Source organism: Mercenaria mercenaria, chromosome 5 (genome assembly GCF_021730395.1).
Source record: "Mercenaria mercenaria strain notata chromosome 5, MADL_Memer_1, whole genome shotgun sequence".
NCBI lineage: Eukaryota > Metazoa > Mollusca > Bivalvia > Venerida > Veneridae > Mercenaria > Mercenaria mercenaria.
Genome location: NC_069365.1, coordinates 52,761,579 through 52,783,774, shown reverse-complemented (window position 1 = coordinate 52,783,774; position 22,196 = coordinate 52,761,579). Strand labels below are relative to the sequence as shown.

The 22,196-nt window shown below is 35.7% G+C and overlaps 1 protein-coding gene across 1 annotated transcript; it reads right to left on the bottom strand.

Annotated features, from left to right (window-relative positions):
• Positions 1-8,422: 8,422 nt before the first annotated feature.
• Positions 8,423-16,138, bottom strand: LOC123557216 (uncharacterized). Its single transcript, XM_053543564.1, has 6 exons — positions 16,059-16,138; positions 13,093-13,165; positions 11,769-11,921; positions 11,426-11,515; positions 10,673-10,832; positions 8,423-8,627 (listed from the first exon to the last, which is right to left on the bottom strand). Exons 2-6 carry the CDS (start codon positions 13,150-13,152, stop codon positions 8,515-8,517), a joined length of 576 nt encoding a protein of 191 aa, XP_053399539.1. The 5' UTR covers positions 13,153-13,165; positions 16,059-16,138; the 3' UTR covers positions 8,423-8,514.
• Positions 16,139-22,196: the final 6,058 nt, after the last annotated feature.

The window sequence follows — 22,196 nt, the reverse complement described above, 5'->3', positions numbered from 1 at the left end:
CCTTTTAGGTAGCACCTACTTTCATATTATACATGTATAATAAAATATGAAATTCTGCTTGTCTGTATGGGGTCTGGGACAAGCTGGGCAAGTCAGACAATTGACTTTGCCACCTCTAGGCTAGCATGGAGAATTGTGGTGGATGTCAATTTCCATCCCTTGTTTGTCAACAATTGCTTCAGACAATATCATCACTGCAATTGCTGAGCAAATTTCATTCAAACTTTCAACTATTTCAATACCGTACTTAAGGTAGTTCTGCACATTTGATAAACAGGAAGTAATGGTGTAACATCATTTATCCGGAAAACGTAGAATAAAGCCTGGATTCGGAATATGGAAGTGAAAACTATTTTTAGCTCGACTATTCGAAGAATAGGGGAGCTATCCTACTCGCCCCGGCGTGAGCGTGAGCGTCACACAAATGTTAAAGTTTGCGTACCACTCCAAATATTTTCAAAGTCCATTGAGATATTGCTTTCATATTTTGCATACTTGTTTACCATCATGACCCCAGTCTGTAAAAAGGAGGAGGCAACTCTATCAAGCATTTTGACAGAATTATGGCCCCTTTTCGACTTAGAATAAATGTTAAAGTTTGCGTACCACTCCAAATATTTTCAAAGTCCATTGAGATATTGCTTTCATATTTTGCATACTTGTTTACCATCATGACCCCAGTCTGTAAAAAGGAGGAGGCAACTCTATCAAGCATTTTAACTTAATTTTGGCCCCTTTTCGACTTAGAATATGCTTATTGTAATGTTAAAGTTTTACTCATTGCTTATATTATACTATCAAGCACTGAGAATAGTCAAGCGTGCTGTCCACTGACAGCTCTTGTATGAATTTATGTTAAAAGGTGAGCGAATTTATTACAAAGGCAATGTTACAATCCTTTTAAAAGTTAAAATATGATATTAAAACATCTGACACGTGAAATAATTCCTTAAAATGTCTTAAAATTAGATTGAAATATACGGATCTCTTTAATCGTGGGTAAATATCCTAAAACAAACACACTGACCAATAGTTGAATACATTTCATTTCACCATATTGTAGGCTGATTGTTTATGACTGTGAGAATTTAAATTAAAATCTACAGTAACACTGTAGAAAAAATTCTGTTTGTGAAAATGTCAAAATTGTGATTTTTCCATAGACTCCCATTATGAAAATTTGTGAGGTTAAAATTTTTCAAATCAGTCTAGCAAAAAATTGAGCACACTGCCCCATCTTTTTTATTTTCTAAGTGTATTCTTAAGTTTTGAAAAATTGAGGTTTAATCAAATTCTACATTGTAGAAAAATTCTTGATCTAAACATGGAGAACTACCCTAAGCTCATGCATAATGAACAGCAAAGCATCCCAGTAAAGAAACGCATTTCAAATGGTATTTATGGCAGTAACACGTTTAATGCAGCAATATATTGGGAAATGGAAGCCTTGTAGTTTGTAATACACTCTTATTTTATTTGTTTTATGGGTCATAAAACCAATGTTACACTTCTTAAGGCACCATTCATTGGCACTAGTTTACTTACTTAATATTGCAAATTTTCACACAACAAAGAAAAGAACGTTATTTGTCTAAAACATGGCTGCAAGTAGGTGGGGTTTGTCTTGTCTAATGACTATAAAGAAATCTAGAACAATTTTTTGACTGACTTTGAAATGATTGCAAGCTTATCCCCTATCCTAAGGAGTTTTGATGCCAGTCCCAGAAAGCTGCTGTGCCATTGGGTAGTTTTAGAATTGTGTTTAGAAACAACCAATCAAATGCTTGAGTTGAGGCTTGGGTCCAAACTCTGTTTTAGAGCATCTGACGCTGAAAGCATGTTGCTGCATATGTTGTGGTCTTTCCTATTTTATAGCTTTACAATTTTTAGCTCACCCTTTAGCTCACCTGTCATGTAGTGACAGGCTGAGCTTTTGTGATCACCCGTCGTCCGTCTGTCCACAATTTCTTGTGAACAAGATAGAGACCACATTTTGCAAGCAATTTTGATCAAACTTGTACAAAACTTGTATTGGCATGATATCACAGATCCTTTCGAAAACTGGCCAGATCCCGTCATGGTTTCTAGAGTTATTGCCCCTTAAAGGGCCAGAATTTGCTATTTTTGTGCATCAACAATTTCTTGTCTACCAAAATTAGCTATTTTGACCTTGTCTGCACAATAGCAGCTTCATTTATGATTTGACTTTTACCAAACTTGCACACAACTTGTATCATCATAAGATCTTGGTTCCTTTCTTGAACTGGCCAGATTCCATCATGGGTTCCAGAGTTATGGCCCCTGAAAGGGCCAAAATTAGCTATTTTGACCTTTCTGCACAATAGCAGCTTCATTTATGATTTGAATTTAACCAAACTTGCACACAACTTGTATCACCATAAGATCTCGGTTCCTTTCTTGAACCAACCAGATCCCATTATGGGTTCCAGAGTTATGGCTCCTGAAAGGGCCAAAATTAAATATTTTGACCTTGTCTGCACAATAGCAGCATCATTTATGATTTGATTTTAACCAAACTTGCACACAACTTGTATCACCATAAGATCTCGATTCCTTTTTATACGCCTGAAGGGACATATTATGTTATAGCCTCGGTGTCTGTCTGTATGTCTGTTGGTTAGCAATTTCCCTTTCGCTCTGTAACTCCTGAACCCCTTGAAGGATTTCAAAGAAACCTGACACAAATGTTCACCTTATCGAAACGATGTGCAGAGCACATATTTCGAATGACTCACTTCAAGGTCAAGGTCACACTTGGGGGTCAAAGGTCATATGACTTTGTTTTGTGTGTATATTGCTCTGCATTTGCGTAGATTGCAGTGCTTTTGTTTTTATTTGGCAGATCCTTCTTTTGTTGACTTACAATAATTTTTTTCAATTACTTCCCTTTTATGTTACTATAAATAGCTTATTTAGTAACTTTTTTATTATTGGCCGTAGGGAAAAACCAAGACCACTTTTCTGTGGTACAACATGGATGGTACATCCAATTTTTAGGTGTATTTTGACATATCTGTACCTTGTTCGAATTTTTTTATGCCCCCAGCATCTACTGATACGGGAGGCATATAGTGATTGTCCTGTCCGTCCGTCCATACGAGGTTAACCAAATGGGACCGTTTCGTCTAGCATCAATACCCCTTACTAGAAAGACTTGATACTAATGCAGATGTAAACTGTGACCATTCTTCATCTTCATACATCACCTGACTTCAGTTTGACTTTGAACTTGACCTCGTTTTGGTCTTAGGTTGCTTTGTATCAACAAGGATGCCACCGGGGCATCAAGCGTTTATTGAATGCAGCTCCTTGTTTTCTTTTTGGTTAAATTCTTCCCTTTGTTGTTCTTGCCTTTGGACTTAGATATTTTTTCTGAGGACTTATATTTTTAATTTCTTCCCTTTGTCGTTCCTGTCCTTTGGGCTTCATCCATACATGTGATAAGTTCAGAATCCCAGAACTGGAGGTTTGCCATTTTTCAGCTGGAGTTGGGGTCTCAAAACTGGAGGTTTTTTATCGACATAAATTAAGCGTGCGGACACAAAATTTAGAGACAAAATTCAACATTTTAGGCCACACAATAGCGCATAAGTCTACACCAAAAGAAACAATCCTCATAACTCTTGATTAGAATTTTGACAGAGTTATGCTACTTTTTAACTTACATTTTTTTTGTTAAAGTTTTATATAATGTCCAATTTCTCTGATGCATTCAAAGCTATTGACTATTATGCCCCTTTTACTTGCAAAGCTTTAATTGCCCCTTCTACTGGCAAAGCTTTAATTCAGAGTCAATCACTGAGAAAAGTCGCGCATGCTGTCTTACAGAAGCTCCCTCTTGTTCTAACTTTAAACTTTCTTAACAGATTAAATTTGTAGAATCAAAGTCTCAATTTAGGTCTGAAATGGTGGTGAACATGCATTAACATTATTCTACTCGAGGACTGAAAAAAAAACGAAGCTCTAAATTGGTCTGAACACAACTTATAAATTATGTAAATTCCTTACCCCACCCACTTATTATAAAAATACTGATCATTAATGATTTGACCTGAAAAACAGATAACAGAAATGCATCAACATGTATTTACCCTTACCAAAATAATGTAGATTGATGTTATCTTGTCCTTTAGTGCAATGATAACAGGTGAGCGATATAGGGCCATTTTGGCCCTCTTGTTTTTAGATTCTTTTAGAAAAACACTACCAGTTTTATAAACGCTGATGAGCAATGTACTGCCGTTGTTTGATTTTCAGTCCTGCCTTTTCCAAAAAAGTATGGAATACTGAAAAAAAAATCTTGAGTAATTACTGGTTAGCGGTATTCTAAATGCAGTGTTATTATCATTGTTAGCTCACCTGTCACAAAGTGACAAGGTGAGCTTTTGTGATTGCGCGGTGTCCGTCGTCCGTCGTCTGTCCGTGCGTGCGTGCGTCGGTGCGTGCGTCCGTCCGTAAACTTTTGCTTGTGACCACTCTAGAAGTCACATTTTTCATGGGATCTTTATGAAAGTTGGTCAGAATGTTCATCTTGATGATATCTAGGTCAAGTTCGAAACTGGGTCACGTGCCATCAAAAACAAGGTCAGTAGGTCTAAAAATAGAAAAACCTTGTGACCTCTCTAGAGGCCATATATTTCACAAGATCTTCATGAAAATTGGTCAGAATGTTCACCTTGATGATATCTAGGTCAAGTTTGAAACTGGGTCACGTGCCATCAAAAACTAGGTCAGTAGGTCTAAAAATAGAAAAACCATGTGACCTCTCTAGAGGCCATATATTTCACAAGATCTTCAAAAAATTGGTCAGAACGTTCACCTTGATGATATCTAGGTCAAGTTCGAAACTGGGTCACGTGCCATCAAAAACTAGGTCAGTAGGTCAAATAATAGAAAAACCTTGTGACCTCTCTAAAGGCCATATTTTTCATGGGATCTGTATGAAAGTTGGTCTGAATGTTCATCTTGATGATATCTAGGTCAAGTTTGAAACTGGGTCACTTGCGATCATAAACTAGGTCAGTAGGTCTAAAAATAGAAAAACCCTGTGACCTCTCTAGAGGCCATATATTTCATGAGATCTTCATGAAAATTAGTCAGAATGTTCATCTTGATGATATCTAGGTCAAGTTTGAAAGTGGGTCACGTGCCGACAAAAACTAGGTCAGTAGGTCAAATAATAGAAAAACCTTGTGACCTCTCTAGAGGCCATATTTTTCATGGGATCTGTATGAAAGTTGGTCTGAATGTTCATCTTGATGATATCTAGGTCAAGTTCAAAACAGGGTCATTGTGCGGTCAAAAACTAGGTCAGTAGGTCTAAAAATAGCAAAACCTTGTGACCTCTCTAGAGGCCATACTTGTGAATGGATCTCCATAAAAATTGGTCAGAATGTTCACCTTGGTGATATCTAGGTCAAGTTTGAAACTGGGTCATGTGCCGTCAAAAACTGGGTCAGTAGGTCAAATAATAAAAAAACCTTGTGACCTCTCTCGAGGCCATACTTTTCATGGGATCTGTATGAAAGTTGGTCTGAATGTTCATCTTGATGATGTCTAGGTTAAATTTGAAACTGGGTCAACTGCAGCCAAAAACTAGGTCAGTAGGTCTAAAATTATTAAAATCTTTTGACCTCTCTAGAGGCCGTATTTTTCAATGGCTCTTCATGAAAATTGATCTGAATGTTCACCTTGATGATATCTAGGTCAGTTTTGAAACTGGGTCACGTGCGGTCAAAAACTAGGCCAGTATGTATAAAAATAGAAAAACCTTGTGACCTCTCTAGAGGCCATATTTTTCATGAGATCTTCATGAAAATTAGTGAGAATGTTCACCTTGATGATATCTAGGTAAAGTTCAAAAGAGGGTCACGTACCTTCGATATTAGGTCAATAGGTCAAATAATAGAAAAACCTTGTGACCTCTCTAGAGACCATAGTTTTCAATGGATCTTCATGAAAATTGGTCAGAATTTTTATCTTGATAATATCTAGGTCAAGTTCAAAACTGGGTCACATGAGCTCAAAAACTAGGTCACTATGTCAAATAATAGAAAAAACGACATCATACTCAAAACTGGGTCATGCGGGAAGAGGTGAGCGATTCAGGACCATCATGGTCCTCTTGTTTTTTTCATGCAGCACAGAACAAATTTCAAAAACATAAATATGTATTGACATAAACCTAGGTTATGCATATTAACTAAAGCTAAGATTTTGTTACTCAACAAGAAATATTCATTTACACAGATATTGTAGTAAATGATAACTAGTCTGCCAATATCTGAGGAAAATGTGACTTCTGATGGCATTTTTTGTTAATGCTCGGATATTATTATAAAAGTGTTCCTTAGGATCAAACATGAAATTTAAAAGGGGCTGTCGCCTTATACGGTTCCTCATTACAGTATAATGGGGTCAAAGGTCAAATGGGTGCATTTACAAATAAACTATACCGCTGTTCACTCGTTTTATTTTCATATAAACATCTAAATTGGTTTAAATATTGTTTTTTCAACGCCCTTTAGTATTTTATAAATAAAACTGTTGATAATATTAAAAAAATATATTATATATATTATATTATATAGAATAATATATATATATATATCTAGGAAAAGTGGCATACAATGGAAAAGTGTGTTATACTTGACATGTTTGCCAATCTATATATGTGGATTAAAGGGTTATTTTAATGTGTAAAAATAACTTTCTTCATGATCAGAAGAGCATGAAGAAGAGATTTGAAATTCAAAACGATGGATTTATAATAAACAAATACTGTCGATTGAAAATGTCAGGCTAAGATGTCTATAGCTTGTGAAGTGGGACTATTATGGGGTTTATTCATTTTTTTTTATATATAAGAGTAAGAAGTTATTTTTATATAAGGGTAGTTCGTTCTAGCATTCCGCACTGAATTTAATTAACAATATATTTAATTTTACACGTTTAAGGCTAAAAATAGCATTAGCTCACATTTGTTTCATTTTATAACATCAGATTCCTTCGTGATGATACATTGGTACGTTTACTCCACCCGGTTCTGTCACCAACCAAATACTCGGAAATCTAAAGGCATTGTAACAGGAAAACAAACATGTTTATCCCTATATTCACAGTCATAAAGATAATACTAATAATATTCGATATACTTTCAAATTCACTGACAAGTATTAATAAAATCTGTAAAAAGATCCTTTGGAAGCCTTTTTGAAGTTATGACATTTATAGAACCAACATAAACAAATACTGGTAGTTACAAATTTGTAGATTTTTGAAAACACTTGAAGAGCGGTTACCAGTCCTTATAATAGCCTAATGTTAATGTGCAAAGAAATATTTTTTGGCTGATTCAAAAATATGAAGAATACCATTTTCATGCTAATGGAATGAAAATAAAAAACAACATAACATTTGCGGTAATCTAATATCTATATTTAAACTTTGATATCGCTTAATTTTTGTACATAAATGGTATTTCTAAACGCCCACACATTCCTGAAATTACTACAACACATGCGTAAACCACTGGAATAGATTTTTAATTGACAGCATAGACCATTTTAGATAATGCTTGAGAGAATTTGCACATTTCATACTATCTCACAAACAAACTTAATCAAACTGAGTTTGCTATTTTACGTCCTTGAGTTCTATGCTTCCAAAGGAATCTTTAGATCTGTCAATAGTTATTACAGTCAAACTATGTTCGCTAGAGTTCGACGGGACAAGCAGAATGTGTTTGAGATATTAGTAGTACAAGCCAACGTGAAGTACACATTATATAGACCTGACGATGAGTTCGAGCCAAGAGTAGTGAGCGAATAATCTGAATTCGAGCAAACGAAGTCTTATAATACGCGCCATAGATTTTTTCTACCTGTACTGTTCATACAGACAATCATACAGACAATCAACTAGCCTTTTTAAAAAGTGTTAGCCTGAAAACGGAAGTTTTAGAATATCAAACATGAAAAAGAGAGCTTTTATAAATGAACAAAATATCAGAGCGTACGAAAAATTAAGCTCATTCTATAGAAATAACTTTAGTCATTTTGAATTTTGCCAGTCTCAAATGCAATAAATCTACATGAAGTATTTTATTTAACTTCTCACATTCATAATTATCACCGAAAAATTACAAGTTTATATTAAAAGGTAGCAAAAAATGGCGAAAATCTGATGTTTATAACAAAAAATGCACTTATTGACCTTTGACCTTGTGCTGTGACCTTACTATGACCCTTAGAAGGTGACAGCCCCCCTGAAACTTTTTCAATTTTTATAAAGTTAACAATGAACATGGCTGTCGGGCATTAACAAAAAATGCCATCAAAGGCAATTTCTAGGCCACTTTTCTGGATATATAGGCAGACTAAACAGCAAATGACAAGGTACATGTTTTTTTTACATATTTAATACAGAAGTATACTGGTTGGAATCTTTAAAGATACATTTCTAATGTTGGTTTGTTCTTCTGTATTGGATTCCTCATTGATCTTTTGACAGCTCCTGTAACTGTTCTTTATCAGTTCCGCAGGAGGAAAAAACACACCAACTGCTCTCCTTTTGACTTTCATCAGAACGCCGGTCATGTCCTAGCGCTGAAAATATAATAGATGTAAAATATATGAAAACATGTTTAGAAACTAGGTCACCAGGTCAAATAAAAGGAAAAGCTTGTTAACACTCTAGAGGTCACAATTTTGGCCCAATCTTAATGAAACTTGGTCAGAATGTTACCCTCAATAAAGTCTTGGACGAGTTCGATATTGGGTCATCTAGGATCAAAAACTAGGTCACCAAGTCAAATCAAAGGAAAAGCTTGTTAACATTCTAGAGGTCACAATTTTGGCCCAATCTTAATGAAACTTGGTCAGAATGTTACCCTCAATAAAATCTTGGAAGAGTTCGATATTGGGTCATCTGGAGTCAAAAACTAGGTCACCAGGTCAAATCAAAGGAAAAGCTTGTGAACAACCTAGAGGCCACAGTTGTGACCCAATATTTATGAAACTTGGTCAGAATGTTAATCTTGATGATCATTAGGTCGAGTTCAAATCTGGGTCATGTGGAATCAAAAACTAGGTCACCAGGTCAAATCAAAGGAAAAGCCAGTTAACATTCTTGAGGCCACATTTATGACCATATCTTAATGAAACTTGGTCAGAATGTTAATCTTGGTGATGTATAGGTGAAATTTAAATCTGGGTCAGGTGGGGTCAAAAAACTAGGTCACCAGGTCAAATCAAAGGAAAAGCTTGTTAACACTGTAGAGGCCACATTTATGGCAATATCTCTATGAAACTTGGTCAGAATGTTAATCTTGATGATCTTTAGGCTAAGATCAAATCTGGGTCAAGTGGGATCAAAAACTAGGTCACCAGGTCAAAAAAATCAAAGGAAAAACTTATTAACACTCTAGAGGCCACATTTATGACTGTATCTTCATGAATCTTGGTCAGAAAGTTAACCTTGATGATCTTTAGGTCAAGTTCGAATCTGGGTCAATTGTATTTCAGTTCTGTAATGGTGAACAGTTAACCTAACCAGTGTTCCTGGATTCTGTACAAGTACAAACCTGTTATCCGCAAGTAACCGCTAACTTCCCCACATGAATGAGAGGTGGAGGACAAATGATTTCAGACACAATGTCTTTTATTAAATCTTCACGGAGAACATATGCCCGCCCAGGATCAAACTCTCGATCCATATATCTGCGCTCTCCCTATTGAGCTAAGCGGGCGGGCTTTCATGAAACTTTTCTTTTTTTAAAGAAATACGAAAAGAAGGTTGTATCATTTCAAGTCATCTAGGGTAAAAACCTAGTTCACTTGGTCAGGTCATAGGAAATCCATGCTAACACTTTCGGAGCCAAATTTTCAATCCAATGTTCAGGACATTGCCTTTAGAAAATTCAGATTAAATTCAAAACTGGGTCAGAAACTAGGTCACAATTAACTGAAATATCTTGTTAACATACATTTTTTACATACTCATTAGGAAATCTTTTGAGAAAATTTGCCTTTATACATCAAGGTGCAGTTCAAACTTCATCATTTAGGGTCAAAAACGAGATCATTAGGTCAAATCATAGAAAAACTTGGTTAACAATCTTCCTCCTTTGCTTGACCTAATTTACATAAACAATGATCAATATTTAATGAAACTAGAGCAAACAGGATTATAGTTATATGAAGTAAGACAAAGCCTGGTGATTGGTATCAGGCTTTCATGACCTTCAAGTACGAACTAGAGCTGCTTTTGAGAAAAGCGCATGTCTCCCACAACTGTCTAATCATCTAGATTCGCATTTCTTCTCCATTATGTATCAGTCAGCCATGCACCAAACCTGTATCACTGGCATCAGTATTTTCGATAATTAAAGGGCCATAATTCCGAAGTGCCTGGGCCGATTTGGCTAGTTATCGAACTTGGCCGAGGACTTACTAGTATTAGCAAACACATTTTGTTCAAGTTTTGTGAAGATCGGATGAGAAATGTTTGACTTAGAGCGCGGACAAGATTTGTGACAGACACACGGACACACACACACACACACACACACACACAGACATTGGTGTTTGAGATATAACTAGGAAAGCTTCAGTTTGTAGTGCAAGTGTACTGATTCTTTTTCATTTTTTACCTCTTTTGTGTTCCTCCAATGGTGTCGCTGTTACGAAGTAAGTTCCGTAATCCTTACAGAACGCAGCAATGTTTGGGCCAGCAATGTCCAGAACATCCTCATTGGTCAGCTTGGCGGGATTGATATCTAGCCAGTGGTCATGCACTTCAGTGGTCAAGCCCTGTACATTTTGATAATTAATTACTGCTGCATACAAATCGTGGGCTCGGTGCAAAACTGTTGTATCTTTTACTGTATTTATATACAGTTACAATTCTTTCGCGCCGAGCCCTTCAAATATTATTTAAAGCTACTTTCTCCTTTAAGGTGATGATGGCAGAATATTTATTGAAGAAATAAATCTTAATTTAATAGTTTTCATTTGCGTTTGATTTACAATGTAACATTAATATGTTTCAACTTTGTGTGGACGCCGATTTATTTTCTCTTTTTTTTCACATTATTTAATAATTGACCCAATATTGCATAATTACATTGTCAACACACCTGCACACTAGGCTGTTAGATATTCCAAATTCACAATGCAGGCTTTCCATAAATGCACGTAAGCCATCTTAGCCAATCGAACGTTGTACTCTCTGGAATGCTTCTCATTTGGGTCAAAAGATTTATTGGAAGTCGAAGAAAACGCATTTGGTCTGACGTATGGTAATTGTATGCCCATATCTTACGAGATGCGCTACTAACTACATAGCCTTTAAATCGGTATTATTTGCAGAAATAAGTTTCCATTTATGGAATAAGTTAACTTACCACCCTGTATTTTTCAGGAGTCGCTTTTGGAAAAGGAGCACGTCCCATAAGGCATATCTTTCTGTTAATATTTTTAAGAACACCGTAGCCCTGCAATCAACATTATCATGATTTTGAATCATTTAGGTCATATTTTATCTTGTACATTTATGGATTTAGTACCAACACCTTTATCTTGAAGTTTTCAGAGAGAAATCGCGTACTGAGCAATTTTTTTACTGAGATATATCAACAATATATACGAAAGAACACCAGCATTAATTGATGTCCAAAATGGCAATTTCCCTTGTTACAGCTTATCAACGGCTATGCATACGACAATATCGAATCAAACGAGACTAACCGTGTTATAATCATGCAGATTGACCGTCTGGGCACCGTCCTTGTATTTGGAAACATCTCCAACTACAACTAGTACTGTATTTTTGTCGGAATCGTATGTTACATCCATCGAAACTCTTCGCCCTTCATAGTCAATTTGAATCAGATGGTTTGTCTGAGGATAGATATTTCTTATGACTTGGTATATTTAAAACAAATCTCTGAACTTATCTAGAACCCGTCAATAACCAGTTTTAAACATTATTTTTGTTAAGTTTGCCACAATAAATAATTTACTGAACTGGCATTCTTATTTTCGAGGTTTATTATTGTACAATCATTTCTGCACCTTGTCACAGTTGCTATATACTAATATGTAAGGTTTGAAGGGACCGTGACTCCGAGCCCACCAACATCGAATCATTTGCCCCTCATAGACGTGGGTTCGAATCCCGGTTGCTTGGAGTGTACAATTTTTCAACAAGCTGGTTTATAGCAGGTCGACGGTCCTACAAGGTCCCCGCACATACCCGAAGCACAGGGGCACCGTGGGTCTTTCTCCAACGTCAAAAGTTTCAAAAGTCGCTATATGACAAACTATTTCCATGTGATTCCAAACCCAATAAGTCTTTTTAATGAGCCACCCGTCCTGTGTATACGCACATAAATATCATATAGATTTTAATACGGCTGAGTTCGGCTCGCTCAACATTAGTCATGTCTCGCGAAAAGATCACGAAACGTTTAGGTGATAATTTTTAGCTCACCCGTCACAAAGTGACCGTGCGTGCATCCGTCCGTCCGTAAACTTTTGCTTGTGACCACTCTAGAGGTCACATTTTTCATGGGGTCTTTATGAAAATTGGTCAGAATGTTCACCTTGATGATATCTAGGTCAAGTTTGAAACTGGGTCACGTGCGGTCAAAAACTAGGTCAGTAGGTATAAAAATAGAAAAACCTTGTGACCTCTCTAGAGGCCATATTTTTCATGAGATCTTCATGAAAATTAGTGAGAATGTTCACCTTAATGATATCTAGGTCAGCTTCAAAACAAGGTCACGTACCTTCGAAAACTAGGTCAATAGGTCAAATAATAGAAAAACCTTGTGACCTCTCTAGAGGCCATATTTTTCAATGGATCTTCATGAAAATTGGTCAGAATTTTTATCTTGATGATATCTAGGTAAAGTTCAAAACTGGGTCACATGAGCTCAAAAACTAGGTCACTATGTCAAATAATAGAAAAAACGACGTCATACTCAAAACTGGGTCATGTTGGAACAGGTGAGTGATTCAGGACCATCATGGTCCTCTTGTTTCTATTTGAATGAAGATTATGGGTTACCTCCTGAACTGCTCCTACGGGTATCAGAAGTATTAAAGTTGTGATGCTGAACGATAACATGGTAACAACTCTTCTGAAATAGTACTATTGTGATAAGAATAAATAACAATATTTGAAGAAATTTTATCGCTGCAAAACTTTGACAACAGCACCACTGACATTTTCGCTCAAATGTTTCAGTTAGATTTCTATGTCGAACAACAAAACGGAATTTTGATTAATGAAGGTATTCTATAAGGAATGATCAATTAACTACCTTCTTATGCTTGCTACTTTTCTAAATTTTCGTTTCATAATTGTAAATAACTAGGCGACAAAACATTTCTTGCTTTTCGTTTGTTCACGACCCTGATCTTACTGCGAGTACTAATAACCTGTCCTATATAACGATAATGAAGATTGAAATGATTTCCTTACTCCACGGCTACTAAACGCTAGCGCCATCACCAAATTGTGGTGATAAGGAAAAGAGCTATCGACATTTCCGTGGTGCAGCTATCGCCCGTTTGAAAATGTAAACACGTGAGTAAAATTTATATTTTATCTTATATTTTTATTGATAGAACTTTCTTCAAAAATCGAAGAATGTAGTTCCGTGTAACAACACTTTAACTAGCGGTTGGCTGTAATTTCATTAAAATAATATGCAAACTGTGGTGTTAGGAGCTTTTCTCCCGAATCTGACAGTGGCACATTTTCATATCGGCCAGTATTCGAACACCATTCCGATTAATGAACACACTGTAAGAACATACCTGCGCATGCAAATGGTGTAGAAATGATAAATAACTATATAGGCACACACCATGAAATATAGAATCTCTGGTTAGAATGAATATTCCAGGATTTTTAAAAGTGGTGGCGCTATAACTCTAGTGATGGCGCTATACAGTAGTGGTGGCGCTGTTATGGCATTCAGTAATACGTACTGCTGACGCATCCGGAGCAAAACAAACACCAACATTCTCTAACTGATAATATTCCTGCAAGGAATCATGTTATTAAAGAAAGAAAAACACGGTCATAGTTTATTTACCTTTATGAAACATTCTCTATCCAAGAAAAAAAAAGAACAAAATACTCACAGACCCTTGGGACTCTTGTAGTCAAAGTAAATTTCCTTTGTTTAAAAAAATGTTAATGTAGAATTATTTTCTAACCGTTAAATATTCTACCTAAATACAAACGTAAGTGTACTTTAAATTCAGGTCATGAAAAATAGTAGCAATACTTTTCTTTCAAACAAAGATTGTGTAGAATTTATTTGTTATATTAAGATTCTGAAAGTTACTTGCCTTTGTATTTTTACGTCGTTTGCATGCATTGTAAACAAAAGACCCTACTTTCACAATTCTTTCTGAAAAGTACAGTACATTTTCAATTCCAGTAGATTAAATATGATTAATCAATACAGCTTAGATGCACAATCTGAATCCATATACATGTAGACTTTTTTTGCGATCATGTTCATGTTACTACATGTATTTTGTTGAGAAACGTAATTTGGGTGTAGTGTGGGATAGGTTGATAATATCAATTATTGTAGAAATTTCCGTGGCTTGCAGTCAGACATTTTCGTTTTTTAAAATTGAATATATCAGCCACTAATCATAAACAACAGCGCCACCACTACTGTATAGCGCCACCACTTGGGTGATAGCGCCACCATTTTCAAAAATAGTCGTGTTTTAACTTTTTACTGCGTTTTTTGTAATTCTTTGGTGTATGGGAATACGTGTTATTCCGTTCTACACGATTTGCATGCGCAGGTATGTTTTTACAGTGTGTCTTATCATCGGAATGGTGTTCGAATACTAGCCGATATGAAAATATGCCACTGTCAAATTCGGGAGAAAAGCTCCTGGCACCACAATTTGCATATTATTTTAATGAAATTACAGCCAACCTCTAGTAAAAGTGTTGTCACACGGAACTACATTCTCCGATTTTCGAAACAAGTTCTATCAATAAAAATATAAGACAAAATATAAATTTTACTCACGTGTTTACAAGTAGAAACGGGCGATAGCTGCACCACGGAAATGTCAATAGCTCTTTTCCTTATCACCACAATTTGGTGGTGGCGCTAGCGTTTAGTAGCCGTGTACTCAAGCAGAAGAAAAACACTCCAAAAATACTGATATTTTTTTCATTCAGAAGGATGAGTGAAAAAAAAAAAATCCATTATGGCTTTCTAAAAAGACAATATCCTTTTCGCTACCGTAACGTAGTAAAACGTATTAGCGTCTGATGGCCCTTTCACGCTTCCGTAGAAACATTTATTGCCTGAAATTCATTTTGAAAATATTTCTGAAATGTCTAGGTCTGAAGCTCTCGTATATACGGAAATATCTTACATCCGAGGCATATAATGACACTTTCAGACAACATCAAAAAGCATCTTTTGAACTATTTGTCGAAAAAATCTCCTTATACGCATTACGGACCATTGTGGGATTTGTCTTTATTCCGAGTTCAAATATTTTTTCGTAGATGAAAAGCTGACATTTCGTGCTAAAGCCCAGGTATTTTCAAATCGTTAGAAAAAAAGCAGTCCACGCGCATTCATTTAGACGGGCAGACCCCTGCGCGTGACCCCTGACTATTGACCAATGCAGATGCGACTTGCGCCTGTTTAGGCCTACTTTCCGGTAAAAGCTGAAAGTCGTCTGACGTCATTTTCTGTGTTGTAAGAAAACATACGTATTAGTATGAATGGCAAGAGTGCATAAAAATGTACCTGTAGTCCTAAGGATATGTAGAATTTCACTACTTTCGAAATATAAGTTGCTATGCAATTTAACTATTTGCACTTGAAGACTGATACGACGGTTAACGGTTGCTAAATTGTTCAGACTTTCAATTATAAAAAGTACTTCTGTCAAGTAACAAATATATACAGTTTCCATGGTTTCATAGAAGAGTAAGGTATATAAGTAGTATTTAGGAAAGTAAAAGTAACTTACAGTTTTAAAGACGTCGGTAATTTCTTAAATCAAAACTGCTGAACTATTTATATCATGTCTGGGAGATAAGGACGATGCATTCTAAAGCGGACTTTGTCAACAAGTTGTTATTGTCACAGCTTGACCTATTAAATTTGTTACTTCAGTGCATTTAAGTTCCGAAAGAGTGGAAATTTTCCCTGTGATATCTAATTTTTCGTGTCGGCGGGGCGGGGGGAGGGGGAACACGACAAATACTTTTCAGACATCTCTCATAAAACGTAGAGTTATTCTGAAGCCAGTGGCAAAGGGTTTAAAAAGCATTTTTCTTTTTATTCGAACAAACCGTCAATTCAGAATTTATTCACTGAAGCTGCATCAGGAGATTTGAAAATAATATGTCAGATGTCAGTTACCGTTTTAAAAATACGAAGTGTATGTATAACAGACCCGGTTCCATGGGGATGGGGGAAGGGGCACCAGTTAAGAATGAAGGCGGAGTGGGGTTAGGTACGGAAGTGGGTAACCCCTCCTGTTAGGTGGTTCAGGGCATGTCCGCCTGGAAATGTTTGAAATAGGTGTATAAAATGGTGGCCCCTGCTGATTTTTTAGTCCAAATTGTGCGGTACGGGAGGGGTTAATCCCCTCCTGACAGCGGAGTCACAGACTCTAGCCCTCCTATTTCGGGGACAAGAGGGTGACCCCACACATTTTTTTGTTGTTGTTGAAATATTGGTATGAAATGCATATTTGGGTCTGAATGGTGAGAAAACATTATTCCTTTGCCAAAATAGTTGGGTGCCACTTTGATGAGTACAAGTCACATCTTATCGCTTCTTTGCCATCCGATTGGGGGGAGCGGGGCCCGGCCCGGCCGTGGAACCGAGCCTGTAAAATTTGAAAAATAATTACGTATACACGAGGGCCTCAATGAAGATTAACTTATTCAAATGTGTTCCCTCGTTAATAAGGGCTTTGATTTTATTATTATGATATTGTTCTTATGAAACATTAAACGTACATGGCAGAGCACAACCTTATATACACATACAATAAACTGATATTGTAATTCAGTATTGTCGTCATGGGATTAATATCAGGTATATCGAATATTTATCCTTCGTTTTTATAATAATGTTGATATGCTTTTGTATATATTAGCTAACAGCTAACCCGCCACATTCGTAGGGCTGTAATACTGAGTAGAATTATCAAAATTAAAACAAACAAACACCTGTCAAAACACAGACATCAGATTTGGTCATTATCAAAAATGTTCTTATTATTCTAGTAAGAAATTACTATGATACATTATGAGAAAATACATAAAATACAGATGAGGAGTAAAAAGGTAGAAGTAATTAGTTTGATATTTCGATATTTTATGTAACAAAATGATATTCGGCCGAAATATACACAGAATATAAGTCAACATAAGTATGTTTATGTTCTAGATTCAAAAGGCTCTTGTGGTCCTTTAGTGTTTTTCAACTTAAGATAATTCACACGGTTTTGAAATGCTTATCTAAACATATGTACACTTATTCTAAAACATTCTTAAATGAAATATGTTTCAGACCTAAGTGTTCAGGATTGAGGTTTGGGCCTCCGAATTAGCTGGAGTCTATACTGTTAACACCATGTTAAAAAGCAGCACCCAGTGTTACATATGATTAAAAGCGAATATGCAGATTGCCAAATAAATCCAGATTGTTCCCGGTATGTTTGGATCTGGCAGACTCCGCCCTTGTGCAACAACGCTTCCACGGATGGAATCAAATTTCAGAAACTGTCTGTACTTTTAAATGTCCGGTATATTAAAATTATGTAGGGTTTTGTCTAGTTCGTCTTGGTGGATATATATATATAAAGTAGAAAGAATTTATACGAACTAAATCACCACCACAATATACCAGACCAATTACGGCAAAGCGCCTAGCAGTACAAACGAACACGCATATGCCACAGCAAGTCCACTAACCCAATAAGATTAGTTTCGATGCTGCTTTATATACGAGCCCGAATTGTACTACACATTCGTACTGGTTCAACTTTTGCATATATATACTCAAATCTCTGTTTTCATGTCTCATAAATCAGTAGTGACATTTTAGTCTTTTTAACTGATTGGGACCAGAGAAGCTATACTTTCTCTCTCTGAAAGTAAACTGGATCTCCTGGATACGTTGAATATATATAGAGATAATTTGCATTAAGGGATATAACTATATTCGTTGATATTTTTACTATTACTGTTACGAAATCAAGTATTTTAGATTTGATACTTCTATTTCTTTAATAACTAATAATATTACCGGACTTTTCTCCATAATTCAGCGGAACCATTATGGGAGTAAACTAGGCCTAGAGTAAAGGGCTTCCAGTGTGTTTAGAGCGGTTCTACCAAAGTGATGCTAATGTACATATAGAAAGAATGTACGATGAAATTTGCGAAAAAATAATAATGTTTTGCGTATTTCTTATTTTCGGGGTGGGTCAGTTATTGTTACTCTGTTGAAATCTCGTATTATGCAATACACTTTCCGGAGATATCAACACCATCGCTATGTTATCAAGTACTATATATTTTGTATATAGACCGGATGGAAAAATATAAGGAAAATACGATGTTTTTGAAAGAGTATGTCTCTATTTCTTTCATGCACATTTGTAATAGCAATATACATCCTCTGCATGCGGTTACAAAGAAAAATACATATGTTAAAGTGACAGTTTGCAATGTTATCTTTATACATTTTCATTCCGGCTCCGTTGCTTCAATAAGTCGCATATTTCTAGTTATTTTATATACAAAACACTTTACAGTTCATTGACAAATTGAAAAACAAAATGAAATCCAAATGATCGTTTTACTATGATGACTTACATTCTAAACATTGAAAAACATACACATACCATAATCTCGTTTTAAAAAGCAAACAGAACGTAAGTATAGGACTATCTTTAAGGACGAATTTCAAGTGTTAATGAATAACTGCGGATGGCCAAACCCCTGATCCCCGACCCCCACGCACTACCACTTACTCAAATTGAGCAACTTGAATAAATCCTAGACGTCTCAGTGCTAGGATTTATTCTTTATTGCAATTTTGTACGACTGTTCCGGTACTTATCAATATGCACACTATATTAGAATCAATTTGCTTATAGGGAAAATACCAAAATGGTACAAGGTTACATTCTTCATTTGTTTCATATAAACAATTAAATCTTGAGACCTCATTTTCAGTGTTTTACAGCGTTTCAATGATATAAAAACACATATATAGCCATTAAATATGACATGTCTTCTCACCAAAAATGAAAAATATATATATTGAGATGCTAGGTTACATATATTAAAGAAACATTATCTGTCTGAAAAACATCACCATCTGAAAATACTCCCATGAAATAACCCGTAGACATGGAAATTCACAGTGAAAGTGATATAGATCTTTTCTCAATACAATAAGCAATACCGCTAAGCCAAAGCTATAATTGTCACATCCTTATCTGACTCATATACAAGATCTCATCAACAACATGGAACTACATTTTGAATTGCAAAAACAGATCATCTAACATCATCTTACATGCTTGGCGAACTTCTGTTTTCGTAACACTTGGGCTCATTGTCCCTGCGCAGTTAGCGGGGACCGATGCGCTATGCTAACTGCCAAATGCTAAATTAGAAGTTGTTAATGCTAAATGTCACATACTTAATGCTGAATGCTACATACAAAATACTAAATGCTGTATACAAAACGCTGAATGTCATAAAAACACTACATGCAGTCACAGGAAAACAGTGCAGCAAATACAAGGCAGAGACTGAAGCACTCATAAAGGCCGTCTCAATGGTTGAAGACTCGGCAGAAGAAAGCTCCTCAGTCGTCTTTCTCACATATGCACTGTCTGTTATGGAAGTTCTGATCAACAATAAAGCTCCGCACTAGCCAGGAGAATGCAGAGCCTGAGTATAACCTGCAAAGTAGCACTTCAGTGGATTACATCCATTGTGGACTTGCAGGCAATGAAGAGGCAGACCAACTGGCTAAGCTAGAAGCTCAGTCAGAACAACCAACAAAACCTGTAAGTTACAAGAAGAAAGTCACCATCATCAAGGCACTAACGAGACCAAGGATAGAAAAAGATGCTTTTCATCTCCTTGAACAAGTGATGTTGGTCAGGCTTCGCTCGGGTCACATCAAGCTCAATGCTCACATGTACAAGAAATACAGACTGGCACCATCGCGAACTTGTTCATGTGGTGAGGAAGATCAGACTGCGGAGCATATACTTCGAAGATGTAAAAAGGCATGACTATAAGCGAGCTGCGACTTGGCCGATAGATACCTCAATGCACCAGAAACTGTATTGGGGCATTGAGGATCTGCGGCAAACCAGAAGTTTCGTCAAGGCTACTGGTCTGACAATGTAGTTGCGAACGAGAAAAAGAAGATAAAAACAAATTCTTTTTGTCAAATGATAAATGGTAATTCTCAAATTATCAATCTTCTTGATCTTTATCTCTTCAACTAATGAATGTAACTTTTACTCATTTGGAAAAAAATGTGATGCCTGTCTAATTTAAAGCAATAACGTTGTAGATGTTACAGGGACATGGAACCGAAACATTTTGCTGTAAAATGTTTATCATATAATAGACTAAGATATGTAACAGAGAAAAAAGTTATGTAACGAAGGGCAATGATTACATAACTGATATATTCAGCACTTTATTTTAATGGAAACTTAGCAGTGAGCATTTTGACATATGTTGTTTTATCAAAAAAGCATTTATCATTGACAATTACCGTTCGAAAGCCAATATTTGAAGTTAAGCAGTTCGTAAATAGCATTTTTCATTTTGCATTACCTTTTTGCTGTTACCATTGCGCATATCATATTTGGCATTTTGCATTAAGTGATTGGCATTTAGCATTAAGTATTTGGGGTTTAGCATAAAGTTATTGGCATTTTGCATTAAATAATTGTCATTTAACATTTGGCTATATTCATGGCGCACTGGCCTTCAATACATATCAAATGCCATATGCCATATCCTTGTGCTAAATGCCTATAATTATTGTCAAATGACAAATACTACTCGTCAAATGCTTTAACTTTGTGAGCTAATAATCTGTATCCCTTACACTAATGAATGTTACTTTTAATCACGTGAAAAGATATGAAGTTCTATCAGCCTGATTTGAAGCAGTAACATGTTCTTAGTGTTATGAGATGACATGATCGACACTTTTCACTCTAAAATATTAAGAAATATTTTAATAGAGACAAAGTTGTGTTACAAAGGCCAATGACTATTTACAGGATGCATTTATACACTGATATATTCAGCTTATTATCTGAATAAGTACTTAGCAATACGCATTTGGCATTTATTGTTTCGTATTTGCAATTAACAATTATCATTTATTATTTGATAATTACAAATGTACCATTTCATAGGCAATATTTGACATTAGGCATATAGCAAATAGCATTTTGCAATAACTGTTTGTCATTTAGCATTTGGCAATTAACATGGCACACCAGCTTTCCATAGCCTTCCATAGTAAATAATAAATGTCATTTCGTTTTCAAAACATTTTGCATAAGGTGTTTGGCATTTAGCATTGTTATCTGATATTTAGCAATTGACAAATAACATGGCGCACCAGGTTTCCATATAAGCATGTACGTTAGCATCACCTTGGTAGAACCGTTTTACACACACTGGAAGTCTTTACTCTAGGCCTAGTTAACTCCCATTATTGTACTAAATTATGGAGAGAAGTCCGGTTATATGATTAATTATTAAAGAGATAGAAGTATGAAATCTAAATTACTTGAATTCGTAACAGTAATAATAAAAATATCAAGAAAAATAAGAACAATTTTATGCATGCATTATATGTTAAACGTATCTGTTACAATACTGATAGGTAACAATGTCACAAAAAACAACATAATTTATTCACATGTTTTCCAACAATTAATTTGATAATCATTTTTTTTCATATTATGTATGTTAAATATTCCAAGCCGAGATTCAACGAGTTTTTCCCTAACTTCATTGTCTATGTGTATTGAAAAAGGAAGCGAATGAATAACGTATATGGTATGCAATTGCAATCCGCTGCATTGATATAT